At 43.2% G+C, this 20,000-nt stretch overlaps 1 protein-coding gene across 5 annotated transcripts in view; it reads left to right on the forward strand.

Moving 5' to 3' along the window:
- LOC143279375 (cGMP-specific 3',5'-cyclic phosphodiesterase-like) overlaps positions 1-11,118 on the forward strand; it is a 206,681-nt gene extending 195,563 nt beyond the window's left edge. For 4 of the 5 annotated variants that reach the window (XM_076583406.1, XM_076583407.1, XM_076583405.1 and 1 more), the window contains 3 exons: positions 3,452-3,599; positions 8,240-8,772; positions 10,776-11,118. In XM_076583406.1, coding sequence (XP_076439521.1) covers positions 3,452-3,599; positions 8,240-8,772; positions 10,776-10,928 — 834 coding nt within the window. In that variant the 3' untranslated portion in view covers positions 10,929-11,118. Of the gene's footprint in view, positions 1-3,451; positions 3,600-8,239; positions 8,773-10,775 lie in introns of those variants that run through there. The other variant, XM_076583409.1, reaches the window with a different exon arrangement.
- Positions 11,119-20,000: the final 8,882 nt, after the last annotated feature.

Here is a 20,000-nt window from a genome sequence, read left to right on the forward strand (position 1 = left end):
CCGACACTAAAACAATTCTAAAAAATAATAATAATAATAATAATAATAATAAATCAATAAAAAGCACCAGTCATGGGGCTGGAGCCCAGTCGTCACATGGTGACAGTGACCACTTCGCAAAGGTTGGTGAGTGTAGCTCTCCGTTTTGATGCCTCAGTCTCAGCAGCTTCAAGTTTGGGTTAGATTTTGTTCCGGATTTTTTGTTTTGTTTTGTTTGTCGTTGTTTTGTCGTCTCTCGGTGTCTCCTTCTATCTTTCTTTGTCTCTGTCTCTTTGTCTGTGTGGGCGAATGGCTTGACAGTTTCCCATCCTGAGCCTTTGTCTGTCTCTTTCTGTCTCTGTCTCTCTCCCTGTCTCTCTCCCCCCCTCTTTTTCTCTCTCACTCGGTCGGTCTCGCCCCCCTTCTCTCTCTTTCTCTCTCTCTCCCTTTCCCTCTCATTCTGTCTGTCTGTCTGTAAGTCTCTCTCTCTGTCTGTCTGTCTATCTTGTTTTTAATGATTGTATTAAGGATGCTGCTAAACATATGAAGAAACAAATTAGTATCAGTAACAAGTTAAAACCAAAAGATTGGTTTGATGCAGAATGTCGTAGCGCTAGAAAAAATGTTCGTAGGTTGTAAAACAAATTTAGACGTACTCTGGATGTTGATGATCGTCATTGTTTTTGTAAGGCCAGACGGGAATATAAACAATTGCACAAGAGATAGCGAAAGCAGTTTAATGATATATTGTTGACAGAATTAATTGCTTCTATCAAAAGTCAGAAAGAATTTTGGAACTATGTTCGTAAAATGTCACTTAAAAGAAAACAGCCAGCTAACAACATTACTGATGATGTTTGGTTTGACCACTTTAAAACCCTTCTAACAAAAGAGGTAAATTCTGATAACGTACTGCAATCAGAACAAGATGAATATGAAGAAGATTATTTAAATCGTCCAATCTTGGTAGAAGAAGTGATGTTTGCATTAAGGAAAATTAAGAACCGTAAAGCTGCAGGACCTGATAGTATAATTGGAGAATTGTTAAAATATGCCACTGAATCTGACTTGATTTTGAATTTCTTTGTAACTTTTCTTAACTCCTTATTTGACAGAGGAATCTATCCTGAAAAAATGGACCGAATCTATTGTTCTACCACTGTATAAAAAGGGCGATGTGAACAATCCGAATAACTATAGAGGAATTTCTCTTTGTGATGCAAGTAGTAAGTTGTATAGTACAATTATAAATCAGAGACTGCAAGAATGGGTAGAAGAAAACAATATAACAGGTGAATACCAGGCAGGATTTAAACACAGCTACTCAACTGTTGATCATATGTTTACTTTGATGGCCTTTATTCAAAAACAGTTTTCTTTGAATCGTAATTGTATGTGGCTTTTATAGGTTTTGAGAAAGCCTTCGATTCCATAAACAGAACAATTCTATGGCCTATTCTTTTAAAAACTGGTGTTCGTGGAAAGTTGTTGAAATGTATTATGAGTATGTAGGCAGGTGTGAAAGGAAGGGTTAGATGTGGGGGGAAGATGACTGATTATATTCAATGCACTTCTGGCGTGAAACAAGGTGATGTGTGCAGCCCTGTATTATTTTCTCTTTTTATTAACGAACTAACTTCAGAAGTTGTCAGAAACGGAAAACATGGTGCACAATTTACTGGTGAGATTCTAGAGTTATTCATTCTCCTCTTAGCTGGTGATGTTGTGTTGATGTCTGAAACTGTGATTGGTTTACAAACACAATTAAATAGTCTATCTAGAGCTGCAAAATCATTTCAGTTGAAAGTAAATATGTCAAAAAGTAACATAATTGTATTTAGAAAAGGTGGATATTTAGGAATTAGGGAAAAAATAATGGACTTATAATGGAATAAAGATGCCAGTAGTGAATGTGTATAAATACTTAGGAATATATTTTTCAACAAAATTGAGTTTCACAGTTGCATGTAAAGTTCTTGCAAGTAGAGCTAAACAAGCATTACTTTGTATTATGAAAAAACTGTCAGGTTTAGAAAATCAATCTTTTGATCTGCTTATTAAATTGTTTGATTCCAAGGTACAACCTATTGTACAATATGGAGCAGAAATTTGGGGTCTCTCTAATGCTGCAGTTTGCTGCGAGAGTGTTCATTTATTTGCACTGAAAAAGTTTCTTGGAGTTACCATGAAAACGCCTAATAATTTAATTTACGGGGAGACAAAAAGATATCCGATATATCTCAGCAAGATGTATTTGCTATTGGTTGAAAACAACACAAATGGCAGATTCAAGGTTGCCGAAAAAAGCATTTAACATGTTATATGATTTAGATTTGAGGGGCAAGGTAAACTGGGTATCAAAGGTTAGGGTTAGATTATATGAACTGGGGTTTGGTTATGTTTGGTTACAGCAGGGGGTAGGGGACATAAAGGGATTTATTAGTGCACTCCGAACAAGATTAATTGACTGTAGATGGCAAGAATGGTCTTATCATGTTCAAGATAGCAATAGGTTTGAGTTTTAAGACAGTTCATTTCTATGCACTCTATTCCTACTTATCTGTCAATGGAAATGGATAAGCATTTGAAACGTATCACAACCAGGTTCCGATTTGGAATTTCTGACATATTTCTTCATCATTAACGTTATCGAAAGTCCAGTGTCTCTCATCTTAGTTGTCCTTTATGCAGACGTGCTGAAGAAACCGAACTTCACTTTGTGTTGTGTTGCCCTGCTTTGAATGACCTTAGACATGAGTGGCTTCCACAAAAATATTATAGACACCCTACTTTATTTCAACTTGCCATGCATGTGTCATCAACTAACGAAACTATTATAAAACAGTTTGCTATTTACTTATATAAGGCTTTTAAGTTTCGCAGTGTATTATGTAGTTAATTATTATTAGTTGTGCATTATCCAATTTGTGAATTATCATTTGCAGCTTATTTACTTTTGTAATTTGTAAGGTTTTGATTTTGAATGTTGATTCACTGTACCCACTTCATGAGGGGCCTTGGCCTTTATTGAATAAACTATCCGTATCCGTATCCCGTCTGTCTGTCTGTCTGCCTGTCACTATCTCTCTCTCTCTCTCTCTCTCTCTCTCTCTCTCTATCGTGTATTTAAAGCTACGCTGTGTGAATACAGTATACTGTATGATGCCTTCACTGCTATGTATGCGGTGTGTGCGTATACTCTGTGTGTGTGTGTGTGTGTGTGTGTGTGTGTGTGTGTGTGTGTGTGTGTGCGTATTCTCTGTTTGTGTGTGTGCGCGTATGCTATGGTGTGTGTGCTGTGTGTGTGTGTGTGTGTGTGTGTGCTGTGTGTGTGTATGCTGTGTGTGTGTGCTGTGTGTATGTGTGTGTGCTGTGTGTCTGTGTGTGCTGTGTACTATGTGTTGTGTGCTGTGTGTGTATGCTGTGTGTGTGTGTGCTGTGTCATGTGTGTGTGTGTGTGTGCTGTGTGCAGCTGTTCGCGGACATCACGGACAAGCTGGACCCCCTGTGGGCGGGGTGTGAGTTCAACCGCCGGAAGTGGCAGGAGTTGTCTGCCCGCCGGGAGGAGGCCCCTCCTCCTCCTCCTCTTCCTCCTCCTCAGCAGGACCCCCCAGTCACAGGTGCCCCTCCCCCTCCCCCTCCCGCCCATCCTCCCCTTCCCCCTCCGTGCTCCTCCACTCACAGCACTGGCCACGCCCCTCCTCCTCCACCACCACCTCCTTCCTCCTCCTCCTCCTCTTCTCGTCGTCAGCCTCCTAAGCCCCAGGTGTTCATGATTTCACTCACCCCCCGTTTTTTTGTGTTTTTTTGTTTTTGTTTTGTTTTTTGTTGTTTTTTCACCCTTTTATTATTCTTTTAAATCAGATTTTTTTTTGGTTTTGTCTGTTTGTTTTCTTTTGTTTTCTTTTCTTTTCTTTCTAAACTAACTGGCACGCCAAGTTATTGATTATACGCCGCCGCTCAACTAATACACTCGTGATTTTTGCTTGCACGGTTCGTGTGGCAGTTTATTTCTAATTACCGACCAGTACACACTGGACTCAAGATATATATATATATATATATATATATAATATATATATATATATATATATATATATATATATATTGAAGGCGATTGCTTGCTTGTGTTTGCATGGTTTGTCATTGTGGCCTTCTTGTTTTGTGGTCCGTCTTGTCACGTGCTGCCTGTCTCTGCCCTCCCCCCCCCCCCCCCCCCCCCACCCCCCCCCCCCCCCTTTTTTTTTCCATCTGACTGAATTAATGAATTTAATTGATATAGCGCCTTTTCACGTAGATTTTTTTTTAATCATCAGTTGTAACTGTACAGTGTTAAAACTGACGTGTAAAACATGTGTTCTGAAACACTACGAAGACAAGTTTCAGTGATGTACTAACCCAGCACAGACACCCAACCAAACTGACACACTAATTTACACGAAAACACACACACACACACACACACACACACACACACACACACACACACACAACGACAGACATCCAACTGAACACTGTAATACTAATCTGTACACACAAAAACATCATACATGACACAGTACTCATCATACATATTATCATAACACATCACGATACCAAATAGATGAATACCTCGCATCACAACATTTCAGCACCAGTGTAACGATACTTAAAAATCATATCACAAATCTTGAAAAATAAAATAATAAAAGAAATAATAAATCACACACATTATACAGTGCACATTTCCATGTATATTTCTGTTTCGTATCTCTTGGCTGTGTTTTCACAGCGTGATGGCGCGAATAGTTCTCTCTCTCTCTCTCTCTCTCTCTCTCTCTCTCTCTCTCTCTCTCTCTCTCTCTCTCTCATAGGTATGGGATTTGTTTGGCTTAACCAAGGGGTGGGGGATATCTCAGCATTTATTCGTAGTCACTGCACCAGACTAATTGATTGTAGATGGCAAGAATGGAATGCTCATGTGCAAGAAAGTGATAGATTTCATGTGTATTATCAGATTAACTCTTTACATTGTGTCCCAACATATTTATCCATGAATTTGGCAAAACATTTAAAATATGTCATGACAAGATTTAGGTTTGGGCTTTCAGATATTGCAATTCATCATTTTCGATACACACAGCATAGTGATCATGATCTTATTTGTCCATTGTGCACAAATGCAGAAGAAAACGAATTACATTTCATGTTTTGTTGTCCAAAGTTATGTGAACTAAGGTATAACTTCATACCCCAGAAATATTACTCTCAGCCTTCTATGTTTAAACTAGTTTTGCTTATGACGTCACGTCGTGAAGAAGTCAGACAGTTTGCAACTTATTTATACAAAGCATTCAAAATCCGGCCATTTAGTTGTTCCTGATTATCAATCTAGGTATTGTTTTGTTTTATTGTATCATATACTGTATGTCATAATGTTTCGAAATAAGTTTACACACCACTCCTTCATAAGGGGCTAAGGTCTTTTTTGAATAAACCATCCGAATCTCTCTCTCTCTCTCTCTCTCTCTCTCTCTCTCTCTCTCTCTCTCTCTCTCTTTATACTACAAATACTTTTGCTCTTAGTGAGACAAAGGCACACACCTTCAAAGCATGGATGTTATGAGCTAGTGCAGAGACAAACTGGAGCCCTTTCACACCAGTTAATTAGTTACGCCTCATTTTTGCACGCATTTCCACAAAATACTTTTGCGCTTCAAAAATATATATAAAAAAAGAATTCGTTGGCGAGTTTTTTTTTTTTTGTTTTTTTTTTTAACCTAGGACATTTACACATACTATTATATTTGATTCTCCATCTTAAATGACCCTTTGAATTTGAACGCTAGACTGATCCAGGAATGATGCTTTGCCCTTTAACTATCAGCAGGAACAGCCAGTGTGAAGGGTGGCACTGAAGACATTCTAAAAAGTAGAAGAAATGTGTGCATGAGATTTTGTGTGTGTGTGTGTGTGTGTGTGTGTGTGTTGGGTGGGTGTATACGTATTTGTCGGAGATGTGTATCATGTGGGTGGGTGGGTGTGTGTGTGTGTGCGAGCGCGCGTATATGTATGTGCTTACACGAGTGGTCATGCATGTGTGTGCATTTATGTATATTTGCATGCATGTACGTTAAGGAAAAAATCACATTCGCAGTAATTCGCATGTAATTTCTTTGGTTGGTTGTATTCGGCATGTGATCTTCATCGTTAGTGCATCACACACACACACACGATCAGTCAGATACCGAACAGTAAACTGTTCCTGGTTTCCAAGTCCATGAATCACTTCAGCCAAAGACACCGAAAGAGCAGTTGTAATTACTGACCAAGTTGACGTCGTGTGCTTTGGACTGATAACCAAATTTTACATCGAGGTTTTTGGGTTTAAAAAAACATATATATATACTAATAACCAGTTTTACATCGTGTGTTTTTGACTAATAACTAATTCTACTTTGACTGATAACCAGTTTTACATTTGACTGATAATCAATTTTACATCGTGTATTTTTGACTGATAACCAATTTTGCATCGTGTGTTCTTGACTGGTGACCAGTTTTACATCGTGTGTTCTTGACTGATGACTAATTTTACATCGTGCGTTTTTGACTGATGACCAGTTTTACATCGTGTGTTCGTGACTGATGACCAGTTTTACATCGTGTGTTCTTGACTGATGACCAGTTTTACATCGTGTGTTCTTGACTGATGAACATCGTGTGTTCTTGACTGATGACCAGTTTTACATCGTGTGTTCTTGACTGATGACCAGTTTTACATCGTGTGTTCTTGACTGATGAACATCGTGTGTTTTTGACTGATGACCAGTTTTACATCGTGTGTTCTTGACTAATGACTAATTTTACATCGTGCGTTTTTGACTGATGACCAGATTTACATCGTGTGTTCTTGACTGATGACTAATTTTACATCGTGTGTTTTTGACTGATGACCAGTTTTACATCGTGTGTTCTTGACTGATGACTAATTTTACATCGTGTGTTTTTGACTGATGACCAGTTTTACATCGTGTGTTCTTGACTGATGACCAGTTTTACATCGTGTGTTCTTGACTGATGACTAATTTTACATCGTGTGTTCTTGACTGATGACCAGTTTTACATCGTGTGTTCTTGACTGATGACCAGTTTTACATCGTGTGTTCTTGACTGATGACCAGTTTTACATCGTGTGTTCTTGACTGATGACCAGTTTTACATCGTGTGTTCTTGACTGATGACTAATTTTACATCGTGTGTTTTTGACTGATGACCAATTTTGCATCGTGTATTTTTGACTGATAACCAGTTTTACATCGTGTGTTTTGAACTGATAGCCAAGTTCACACCCTGTGGTTTTGACTGGTAACCAAATTTACACATTGTGTTTGGGATTGTTTTGGATTTTTTAGATAAAACGAAACAATAAGCAATTTTACATTGTGTGTTTGCAACAGATAACAAATTTTACAGCGTCTGTTTGGAACCGAGAACCAGATTTATGTTATGTGTTTTGAAATTTTACATCACGTTACACAAAAAGTGCCGTAAGCCTGAGGCATGGTTAAAAAAATCCAGTGTGTTCTGTGTTTCGAAAGAGAAGGGTTGTAGATGCATGGTACAGATAAGGAGACAGTTTGATGATGTCATGTCAGAAAGTTCTGTTCTTAACACTAAAAAAAAAAAAAAAAAAAAAAAAATCCCAGCGCTGCGAAGCGCTCGTACATCCCAACCCAGAAGCACAGAGCTGTAACGTATTGTCAGAAATGCACAGTACACACTGTACAAGTCCTTTTCAACACTGGGGGAGGGGGAGGAGGTGAAGGGTGGTGTTTTTGTTTTGTTTTGTTTTGTTTTGCAATACTGCCACGTTTAATAAGGGAGGCATTTATTTTAAGGAGTGGGGGGGGGGGGGGGGAGTAAGAAAAAGATTTTTTTTAAGGAGTTGGGGGAGTATTTCATTTTGTTTTGCTTTGCTTTGTTTTAGCTTTCTTTGGTTTTGTTGGCAGTACTGCAAAGTATTGACATAGCCCTTGTGGTGTGGTGCGGTGCGGTGCGGTGTGGTATGACGTGGTGTGGTGTGGTGTGACGTGGTGTGGTGCGGTGTGGTGCGGTGTGGTATGACGTGGTGTGGTGTGGTGTGACGTGGTGTGGTGCGGTGCGGTGCGGTGTGGTATGACGTGGTGTGGTGTGGTGTGACGTGGTGTGGTGTGGTCCGGTGTGGTGCGGTGTGGTATGACGTGGTGTGGTGTGGTGTGACGTGGTGTGGTGTCGGCAGAAGAACAGCCCAAACCAAAGGACGAAGCCAAGTGTGCCGATGACTCAGAGTCGGGGCCACAGGACAGCCAGCCAGACAGCGGCCCGGACAGCCAACAGCACAACTCACAGAGGGCTGCCCAGGATCACCCCGCAAGCCACCCGGACCCTGCCCCCCACGGCCCCCACAGCCCCGCCCCCCAACACAGCCAGTCCCCAGTAGAAATCACCGCCGTCAGCCTCTCCACCTCCTCGCCCTCCTCCTCCCTCCCGCCGCCCCCGTCCCCCTCCTCCCAGGCTGGCCCTCCTCCCCCTCCCCCGGACAGTAAGACAGACAACGGCTGTTCCTCCGACCCCGCCCTCAACCATGCCCCCGCGGTCGGCCAGGATCGTTACCCCCGTGGGGGAGACCCCTCGCCCAATCAGGTCCCCGCTGACAGGAACTCGCTGCCCCCCAACCCCCAGCCCGCCCCCCACGCCCACACACTGTGCCCGCCACAGCAGGACGCCAGAGCCAGGCAGCAGCAGAACGGCACGATCGTCGTGTCCAGGCAGGTGAGGGATCTGACTGAACCTCTGACTGAACCTGTCCTGTGAGAGATCTGACTGAACCTGTCCTGAGAGAGATCTGACTGAACCTGTCCTGTGAGAGATCTGACTGAACCTGTCCTGAGAGAGATCTGACTGAACCTAAGACTGAACCTGTCCTGTGAGAGAGATCTGACTGAACCTGTCCTGTGAGAGATCTGACTGAACCTGTCCTGTGAGAGATCTGACTGAACCTGTCCTGAGAGAGATCTGACTGAACCTAAGACTGAACCTGTCCTGTGAGAGAGATCTGACTGAACCTGTCCTGTGAGAGATCTGACTGAACCTAAGACTGAACCTGTCCTGTGAGAGAGATCTGACTGAACCTCTGACTGAACCTGTCCAGTGAGAGAGATCTGACTGAACCTGTCCTGTGAGAGAGATCTGACTGAACCTGTCCTGTGAAAGAGATCTGACTGAACCTCTGACTGAACCTGTCCTGTGAGAGAGATCTGACTGAACCTGTCCTCTGAGAGAGATCTGACTGAACCCCCTGTTAGAGATGTGACTGAACCTCTCCAGTGAGAGAGATCTGACTGAATCTCTGACTGAACCTCTCCAGTAAGAGAGATGTGACTGAACCTCTCCAGTGAGAGAGATGTGACTGAACCTCTCCTGTGAGAGAGATCTGACTGAACCTCTGACTGAACCTCTCCAGTGAGAGATATGTGACTGAACCTCTTCGCAGCACATGGGGAATCAGTGCTGTCATTAGTGCTTTCCTCGTCTGTATCCTTTTCTTCCTGGCGTATGTGACCTCTTTGTGTTGTTGAAGAGTAGTTCACTGGAGGGTGGTTCCATTCTTTGGTTGGAGTCCGTCAGGACTGCCGTCTGTCCCCCACGTTGTTCAACATATTCCTTTAATGCATCACTCTGACTGACGCACTTGAAGATCATGTCAGCACAGCCAGCATTAGAGTAAGAACCATCACGAACTTCGTTTGGCAGACGACATCAGTGGCTTGGCTGGAGGTGAGCAAGAGCTTGACAAGCTTGTGGAAAGACCTGTTGAAAGATCGACAATATATGGCGTGGGGATCAACGCCGCAGAGACCAAGTTGATGACCAGCCGCAACACCACCATCACTGCTTACATCACTGTCCAGGGACAGAAGCCAGGAACTGTCCGACAGATCACTTACCGTCATCAGCAACAAAGGATCCAAACGGCAAGTTGCCTCAATGTAGCAAAGACAACATCAGCACTGCCCAGACTGAAATCTGTATGGAAGGACAGCGACGTCTCCATGACAAACAAAATCAGATTCCTGCGTGCACTGGTATATTCCACCTTCCTGTATGCGTGCGGGACAAGGGTCATTTGAAAAGAAGAATTCAATCCATGGAAATGAGGTGTTGTCGCAAGATACTTAACATCAGATACAGTGATCATATCACCATTGAACAAGTGTACCGAATCATCAAGCAGCACACTGGACCAAATGAATATCTGTTGACATCAGTTAAGATTAGAAAACTACGCTGATATGGCCATGTAACAAGATCTGGTGGCCTTGGTAAAACAGTCCTCCAAGGAACTGTTGATGGAGGGAGAAGGGGTGGAGGTGTGGGGGGGTGGGGGAGACGGAAATAAACGATGGATTGACAACGTTCCAAAATGGACTGGAATTCCATTTGCAGAGACCCAGGATTTGACACACAACCGACAGACTGGGAGAAATGTGGTAAACAGTTGATCTGTTCGGCGCCCCAATGCCTCTTCACGAAGTCACGAAAGAAGAAGAAGAACTTATTCACGATCCAGATCTTCAAACATGCTTAAAAGTCCCAAAGAGTAATTCAAAATACGCAGGGGATAGGTCTTCCGGAGCACAAGTGAAACATTTAAAGCGAAATGACACACAATATCGACAACCATATAATTATGATGTTAAGCAGTGTAGCACCCCCATTTGCATGACACATGTTTTGAATGTGTTTTTGTTTCATGTTGTTGTTTTTTTCCCCAGACTGACCTGACGAGTGACTCGGAGCCCTACAGCAGCGAGCAGTGCCCGGACTCCAAACAGCCCCGGGGGAAGCGGAAGACTCATGCGCAGGCGCACGCGCACGTGGCTGGGGAGAGGGACAAGAAGAAGAGCGGGGTGTGCATCGTCAGCTGACTGCCTGTCTGGTACAGCAAGGAGAACAACCAGGACTTTCACCCCCCCCCCCCCCTCCCTCTCCCCTCCCCTCTTCCCCCTTCCCCTCTTTGTACACAGCCAGAGCTTATCCTCGGAACGCCAGACGGACCTCCATAAACCCCCCACCCCCTACCCAGACAGACATCCACGACTCACCCCCACCCCCTACCCGGACAGACATGCATGAGTCACCACCACCCCCAACCCGGACAGACAGACATCCATGACTCACCCCCTCCCCCTCCCCCACCCCCTACCCGGACAGACAGACATCCATGATTCACCCCCACCCCCACCCCCTACCCGGACAGACAGACATCCATGACTCCCCCCCTCCCCCTCCCCCACCCCCTACCCGGACAGACAGACATCCATGATTCACCACCACCCCCACCCCCTACCCGGACAGACATCCATGACTCACCCCTCCCCCTCCCCCACCTCCTACCCGGACAGACAGACATCCATGATTCACCCCCACCCCAACCCCCTACCCGGACAGACAGACATCCATGATTCACCCCCACCCCCACCCCCTACCCGGACAGACAGACATCCATGATTCACCCCCTCCCCCACCCCCTACCCGGACAGACAGACATCCATGACTCACCCCTCCCCCACCCACTACCCGGACAGACAGACATCCATGACTCACCCCCTCCCCCTCCCCCACCCCCTACCCGGACAGACAGACATCCAGGACTCACCCCTCCCCCACCCCCTACCCGGACAGACAGACATGCATGACTCCCCCCACTCCCACCCCCTACCCGGACAGACAGACATCCAGGACTCACCCCCTCCCCCTCCCCCTCCCCCACCCCCTACCCGGACAGACAGACATCCAGGACTCACCCCCTCCAACAGCGCAACCTTCACAGAACCAAGACCCCCAGCCCTGGACAACTGGACCTTGAGGGGACGTCGTTGAAGTCAACTCTGCTTGGTGTGGCCACACCACGCCCGTTGAACAGTTGTCACAGTTGTGTCCAAAGGACTTGCCCCCTCGGCAGCAGCGTTTCGTAGCGTCCGTGAACGTCATCCGTGCGACGGTGTCAATGACGTGTTTCTCCACTGACCTTGAACCCTGTCGCCCTCTGTCCTCCCACCAGGTTCATGGCTTTAGGCAACCGGCTGGTCGGCCCTCGTCTGTCCCGCTGTCGTGGGTCTGTGTTGTTGAGTGTTTCCCCCGCAGCCCGTTTCAGTCGTTGGCCTTCTGTTTTATCCTTCATTTCATTATCGTTTAATTGACGTGTTCACTTGTTTGTACATTTTGTTCGTTTTGTTTGTTGTTTCACTGCTTTACACACACCTAGGGTTGACTCCCAAGGCCAGACCTGGGCGTTGGGTTTACACGTAGGTGTAGGCGTTTGCTCTGGTTTATTTGTTTATATATTGTTGTTTATTTGTTTGTTGTTTTGTTTTGTTTTTGTTTTTTTGTTTTGTTTTTGTTTGTTTTTAAAGCTGATGCGGTGTGGCTTGATATATATGGCTCAGTCCGCGTCTCTCTGACCCTCCTTGAAACGGAAACGGAAACTGTACCCAGTTTAAAAAAAAAAAAAAAAAAAAAAAAGGGGGGGGGGGATCTTGACACGGACATTAGCTTTCTTTTTTTGTATGTTGCCAGGGACGTTTCCTTCTCTGCACTGTTCGTTGTGCTTGTTGATCTACTATATGTGTGTATGTGTGAGAAAGACAGAGAGAAAGGGAGAGAGAGAATTCGCGTATGCGCATGTGAAATTGAAGTGTTTTTAATTTTATAGATATTATGATATATATATATAGAGAGAGAGAGAGAGAGAGAGGTGTTCCACACACCACCCCCACCCCCTCCCCTCTTCCAGGTATCTCCCACACCTCACCGCTATGCTCTCAGTGTCATGAAGGAAGTTCAAAGTCCGTCATGTCAAAGATGATCATGTCATTGCATTGTGTGTGTCACGGATCATTGACACAATGTCCGTCGCTGTGTCATGAAGGAAGTTCAAAGTCCTTCATGTCAAAGATAATCATGTCATTGCATTGTGCGTGTGTCACGGATCATTGACACAATGTCCGTCGCTGTGTCATGAAGGAAGTTCATTCAAAGTCCGCTATGTCAAACTTGATCATGTTATTGCATTGTGTATATATCACTAACAACTGACACAATATCCAGTATAAATATGCACCGCTCCTATGTGAGTCTGTTAGTGTTATTACTGTTCTTTCACAGCACGTTTTTGTTGTTGATTGAATATGCACACAGGTTTGTTGATACTTGACGTTGGATTCTGTCGTTGTAAACTCTCTCTCTCTCTCTCTCTCTCTGTGTGTGTGTGTGTGTGTGTGTGTGTGTGTGTGTGTGTGTGAATCTTTCTGTCTCTGTATCTGTCTCTCTGCGTCTCCGTCTGTGTTTCTGTCTGTCTGTCTGTCTGTCTGTCTGTCTCTCTCTCTCTCTCTCTCTCTCTCTCTCTCTCCTTCCCTCCCTCTATCACTCACTCTGTCTGTCGCTCTCTCTCTCTCTCTCTCTCGATTTTTTGGGTTGGGATGTTTTTGTTGTTGTTGTTTTGTTTTTGTTTTTTACCGTGTCGTGCACTGACTGACGTGTGTTGTTGGGTAAAATTACGACGATTCCCAATGTCACTGGGAAGGATTCTGAAACCACTGCACTCCTGTATGTTACTTTGGTCTGTTCACACACACACACACACACACACACACACACACACACACACACACACACACACATGCACGCACGCACGCACGCACGCACGCACGCACACCGACACACACACACACACACTCACACCATCACACACACACACACACACACACACACACACACACACACACACACACAATGTGTACAACATGCCGCAACAAAAACCTTCTATCTGCTGAGAAAAACGGGTGGTGGCGCTGTACTATGGCGACGCGCTCTCCCCGAGAGGAGAGCAGCTGGAATTTCACAGGGCGATGTGTTGTGACCAAAAGGGCTACAATGATTGATTATACTGTGCAGCGCAGTGCAATACAATGCAATATGTTACGATACAGTTATGTTCAGTACAATACAATGCAGTATATTACATTACAGTACAGTATAGTTCAATACAACACAGCAAACACTATACAGTACAGTTCAGTACAATACAATGCAATACAGTACAGTTCAGTACAACACAATGCAATACATTACAGTACAGTTCAGTACAATACAATGCAATACATTAAAGTTCAGTACAATACAATGCAATACATTACAGTTCAGTACAATAAAATGCAATACATTACATTACAGTCCAATACAATGCAATACATTACAATACAGCTCAGTACAATACAATGCAGTACAGTACAGTTCTGTCAGATACAATGCAATACATTACAGTTCAATATAATAAAATGCAATACATTACAGTATAGTTCAGTACAATACAATACAATGCAATACATTACAGTACCGCTCAGTACAATGCAATACAGTACAGTTATGTAAAATACAACGCAATACATTACAGTTCAGTACAGTACAATGCAATACAGTACAGTTCAGTACAACACAATGCACTACAGTACATTACAGTTCAGTACAATACAATGCAATACATTACAGTTCAGTACAATGCAATACATTACAGTACAGCTCGGTACAATACAATGCAATGCATTACAGTACAATACAATGCAATACATTACAGTTCAGTACAATACAATGTAATACATTACAGAACAGCTCAGTACAATACAATGCAATACATTACAGTATAATCCTGTACAATTCAATGCAATACATTACAGTTCGGTGCAATACATTACAGTACAGTACAGTTTTGTACAATGCAATGCAATACATTACAGTAAATAATATACAGTACAGTACAATACAATACAGTAAATACAATGCAACACACTGAATACAATACAATGCCGTATGGTGCTGTCATATCGAAACTAGACACCAAGTACATCAGCTCACCTCCCAACTGTTGAAACTGACATGTGGATGGGTTTGTCTCTGCTGTTTTAGCATGTCACTCATTTTCTGTTGTCGGTTTCCGTGTGTCGATTTCTGCACTGGCCCCAAAGTCTCGATATGTTTTTAAACAATTTGTTCTTGTTTTTTGTTTGTTTTTGTGTTGTTGTTGTTTCGTATACGGAATAATGAAAGGGCAATAATCAATTGTACAAATACACAAGATAACCGTTTTGTGAGGTCTTCGAGGATAACTGAATGAGAATGGGGCTGTTTTACGTTTCCTGTTTGTTTTGTTTGAGCGCTGTAGCAGGCAGGTAAAGGAAAGGCAGGAGTGTGCACGCTGATGTTTTTGTGATGGCGTTGAACGGTTATGAAATGATAATGGTGATGATACTACTTGTACTACTACTACTACTACTGATAATGATGATAATACTAATAATGATTATTTTTTTAAAAAGATAATAATGCTGATGATGATGATGATGACAATGATAATGCTGATGATGACGATGATGACAATAATGATAATGAATATTAACATCAGTGATAATGATGATAAAAATGACAGTAATGAGAGAACACGGGGGCTTCAGGGTTCTGGGAACAAGCAGTTGTGTGACAAGTACTGCTGAAGACGTGCTGGCTGTCCCGTGACTTTCCCGCCCATGTTTCTTTCAACTGATGGTGGACGTGAGAATCCTATGTTGTTGTTATTATTATTATTATTATTATCATCATTATCATTGTTATTATTATTATTATTTGTGGATCATGTGTACGACTGGTGCCGTGTGTGGCTGCTGTGTCCTCAAGACCTGACAGGCGTCTTTCGGTTTATGAGAAGGTCAGATGTTTGTTGCCTTTTTTTTGTTCAGTTTTGTCTGTTTATTTATTTATTTATCTATCTGTTTATTTATTTATTCTTTTTTTATACAGCAGATGTGGTTTAGCGTATAAGGATCAGCGTTGTACGACCCAGAACTTAGCAGCGCTCCAAGTTTGCTGATAGTTAATTAAGAATGTTCATATCTCCACGGTGAATTACATATACTTAGGAACAAGGAACAGTCTTAATTTCTAAGCAAGCTTAGCGCTGCAAAGATCGCCCCATGCAACCCGGGACCAGATCTTTGCAAAACTTTCTCCCCCCCCCCCCAACCCCCGACTTTTCTCCCAAGTCCCACTCCCCCGCCACGTCCCCTAACTGCTCCCATTTTGCTTGTTCTGGTTGTTGTTTGGCACACAGACGCTGTGGACACCATGGACATTTTTTTTTTTCTTCTTCTTCTTCTTCCTTTTTTTTTCCATTACTAATTGAAGGGATGATGTCCGGTGCAGTGATGAAGAGTCTGAAGAAAAGAAATCCACTTGGTTTCTGTGCATGTATAATTCTGTCGTGGCTGTGGTGATGTTTGAGAAGAGACTTTACGGCTGACATTAGGTTTTGCACGTGAAGACTGTATGACGAAGCATTTTTGTGTGATGTTTTAGATATGTAATCGATGTATTTATTGAAGGCTGTATTTATTGAAGGCTGATTCGGGTCAGTGTGTCTGTGATGAAGACCAAAAAAAAAAAAAAAAAAGACACGAAGAAACAGAGTGTAAACTGCAATAAAACACAAAATATTCACAATAATCATTGTTAGTGTATCACGGATTATTAATTCCAAAGCGGAGACTGTTTTGGAAGTGATGTTGTTTTTTTGTTTGTTTTTGTGTGTGTGTGTTTTTTTTTGTTTTTTTTGTTGTTGTTGTTGTTTTTTGTTTGTTTGTTTTTTTGTTTTGTTTTTGTTTTTTGTTTTTTTGTTTTTTGCAAGGTGGTGCGTTGTGTTTTGGTTGTTTTTTGTTTTCTTTTTAGAAGATGTCCTTGGTGAGTTGTGGATGCCAAAGACGATCATGTGGACTGCTGAAAGACAAAGCAAAACGATGCACATGAGTGACAGGGATGTGTACTTGTTCACACGGCCTGTCATGTGAGAACACAACGACGTAAATCGTCGTTGTGTCTGACTGTTGGAAACAGTTTGCTGTGTGAGTTGAACAATAGATACAAGGCTGTCTCATTTCCCGGGCAGTGTATCGTGCTGTGGTAACATGATCGTAATTGCTGGTACTGTACATTGTAAATGAAAGGCTGAAAAAAAAAAAAGTTATTGAAGAGAGCCAGGACTGACCATTTACTGGAAAAGCACAACACTTTACGTCTAATACATACGTTTCAATAAAGCACTGTCTGACCTTCCAGTCCGGGAGTGTGTTTGGTTTGGAATGACTCTCTCCTCTCTCCTTTTTTTTGTGTGTGCACCAGAATTTTGGGGACATTTTGTTTTCTATATTTCAGTGATGATGAATGATGAGAAGGATGCTGAAGATTAAGATGCTGCCAAGGGGGTGTCCATTTAGGTCTGGCACAACTCGACAAGGCTCTACTCTCATGATATATCCCAGCGTCACAAGGCTCTACTCTCATGATATATCCCAGCGTCACGACAAGGCTCTACTCTCATGATATATCCCAGCGTCACAAGGCTCTACTCTCATGATATATCCCAGCGTCACAACAAGGCTCTACTCTCATGATATATCCCAGCGTCACGACAAGGCTCTACTCATGATATATCCCAGCGTCACAAGGCTCTACTCTCATGATATATCCCAGCGTCACGACAAGGCTCTACTCATGATATATCCCAGCGTTACGACAAGGCTCTACTCATGATATATCCCAGCGTTACGACAAGGCTCTACTCTCATGATATTTCCCAGCGTCACAAGGCTCTACTCTCATGATATATCCCAGCGTCACAAGGCTCTACTCTCATGATATATCCCAGCGTCACAACAAGGCTCTACTCTCATGATATATCCCAGCGTCACGACAAGGCTCTACTCTCATGATATATCCCAGCGTCACGACAAGGCTCTACTCTCATGATATATCCCAGCGTCACAAGGCTCTACTCTCATGATATATCCCAGCGTCACGACAAGGCTCTACTCATGATATATCCCAGCGTTACGACAAGGCTCTACTCATGATATATCCCAGCGTTACGACAAGGCTCTACTCTCATGATATTTCCCAGCGTCACAAGGCTCTACTCTCATGATATATCCCAGCGTCACGACAAGGCTCTACTCTCATGATATATCCCAGCGTCACAAGGCTCTACTCTCATGATGATATTTCCCAGCGTCACAAGGCTCTACTCTCATGATATATCCCAGCGTCACAAGGCTCTACTCTCATGATATATCACAGCGTCACAACAAGGCTCTACTCTCATGATATATCCCAGCGTGAACAAGGCTGAGAGATACAAACACGTGCATGCAGTGTAGGTATTGTATTGTACTGCATTGTATTGCATTACTAATTTTTGTCAGAACAGATTTTTCTGTGTGAAATTCGGGCTGCTCTCCCCAGGGAGAGCGCGTCGCTACACTGAGATCACCACCCTTTTTCTTTCTTTCTTTCTTTTTTTAATTTTTCTTTCCTGCATGCAGTTTCTTTTTAAATTTGTTTTTCTATCGAAGTGGATTTGTCCACAGAATTGTGCCAGGGACAATCCTTTTGCTGCCGTGGGTTCTTTTGCGTGCGCTAAGTGCATGCTGCACACGGGACCTCGGTTTATTGTCTCATCCGAATGACTAGCGTCCCGACCACCACTCAAGGTCTAGTGGAGGGGGAGAAAATACTGGCGACTGTGCCTTGATTCGAACCAGTGCAGTTTCAGTTTCAGTAGCTCAAGGAGGCGTCACTGCGTTCGGACAAATCCATATACGCTACACCACATCTGCCAAGCAGATGCCTGACCAGCAGCGTAACCCAACGCGCTTAGTCAGGCCTTGACTGAACCAGTGCGCTCAGATACTCTTGCTTCCTAGGCGGACGCGTTATCTCTAGGCCATCATTAGAATTCTGAGCAACACTCCCACAGTGGAAGACCCTCGACTGTGTGGTCCCAGTCTTCCCTTTGGATCCCACAGCACACTCAGATCTGGGTAGGAGCTGGCCAGGGGCCGATAAAATCGACAAATCCCCCACACTCTGATGGGGATTGAACTCGCGTCCCCCCAGACATCAGCCCGTGAAGCTAACCACTTCGCCACACGGCAGTAGAGGGGATCACTGTGCTGGACGGCAGTAAAATCAGTTGTTAACCCCTTCAGTACCATCCATCATTTTGGCTTTTATTGTCTATTTGCCGAGCGATTTTTGGTCGCGAAGGGTTCTTTTTTCTCTTCTTCTTCTTCTTCTTTTTTTTCCTTTCTTTTTCTTTCTTTCTTCTTTTTTTTTTTCTAGCATGCCAAATTCCTGGAATAAAGATTACAGAGCCAATATATTTTTGAAAGCAGAGCCGTGAACATACTATCAAAATTTCTGATGATTTTATTCAGTACACTAGTTAACATCCAGTACATGAGATAAACAAATTTCACATTATGGCTGACACATTTAACATTTATTATACATTATTTGTTGAAGCAGTTGAAAAAGAAAAAAAAAAAAAAACACGAAAATAAAACTGAAAATGGAAATAAATGTGTGTACAGTCCTTTTGCACTTTCTGAGTCCTGAATCATCAGCCAAACCTCTGGTGTTCAACACGTATTCGGTTCAGTATTCCCACAGGTGTGTGTGTGTGTGTGTTCTTCTTCTTCTTCTTTTGTTTTGTTGGGGGTTTTTTTTCAGGTGCAGTAGAAATGTAGTCAGCAAACTGTTTCTTTAAGTCTTATCATTTATTTCTTTGAATCAATCATTCCAGGAAAAAGATAGAAATAAAAGATACAGCGTCTGTCTGCATACTACTTCTTTTTCTTCTTCTTCTGCATTCGTGGGCTGCAACTCCGCGTTCACTCGTATGTACACGAGTGGACTTTTTCGTGTATGACTGTTTTTACCCTGCCATGCAGGCAGCCATGCTCCGCTTTCGGGAGTAAATGTCTACATACAAGTCTACTATTATAGTGGAAACGAAGGACACTGAATATCATTAAATCACTTCCTACCCACCGCCTTCTCCCCCACCCCCACACAAACAGTTGGACAGTTCCAGTGCCACATACACCTCTCCATGC

This window comes from Babylonia areolata, chromosome 2 (assembly GCF_041734735.1).
Source record: "Babylonia areolata isolate BAREFJ2019XMU chromosome 2, ASM4173473v1, whole genome shotgun sequence".
Classification (NCBI taxonomy): Eukaryota; Metazoa; Mollusca; class Gastropoda; order Neogastropoda; family Buccinidae; genus Babylonia; species Babylonia areolata.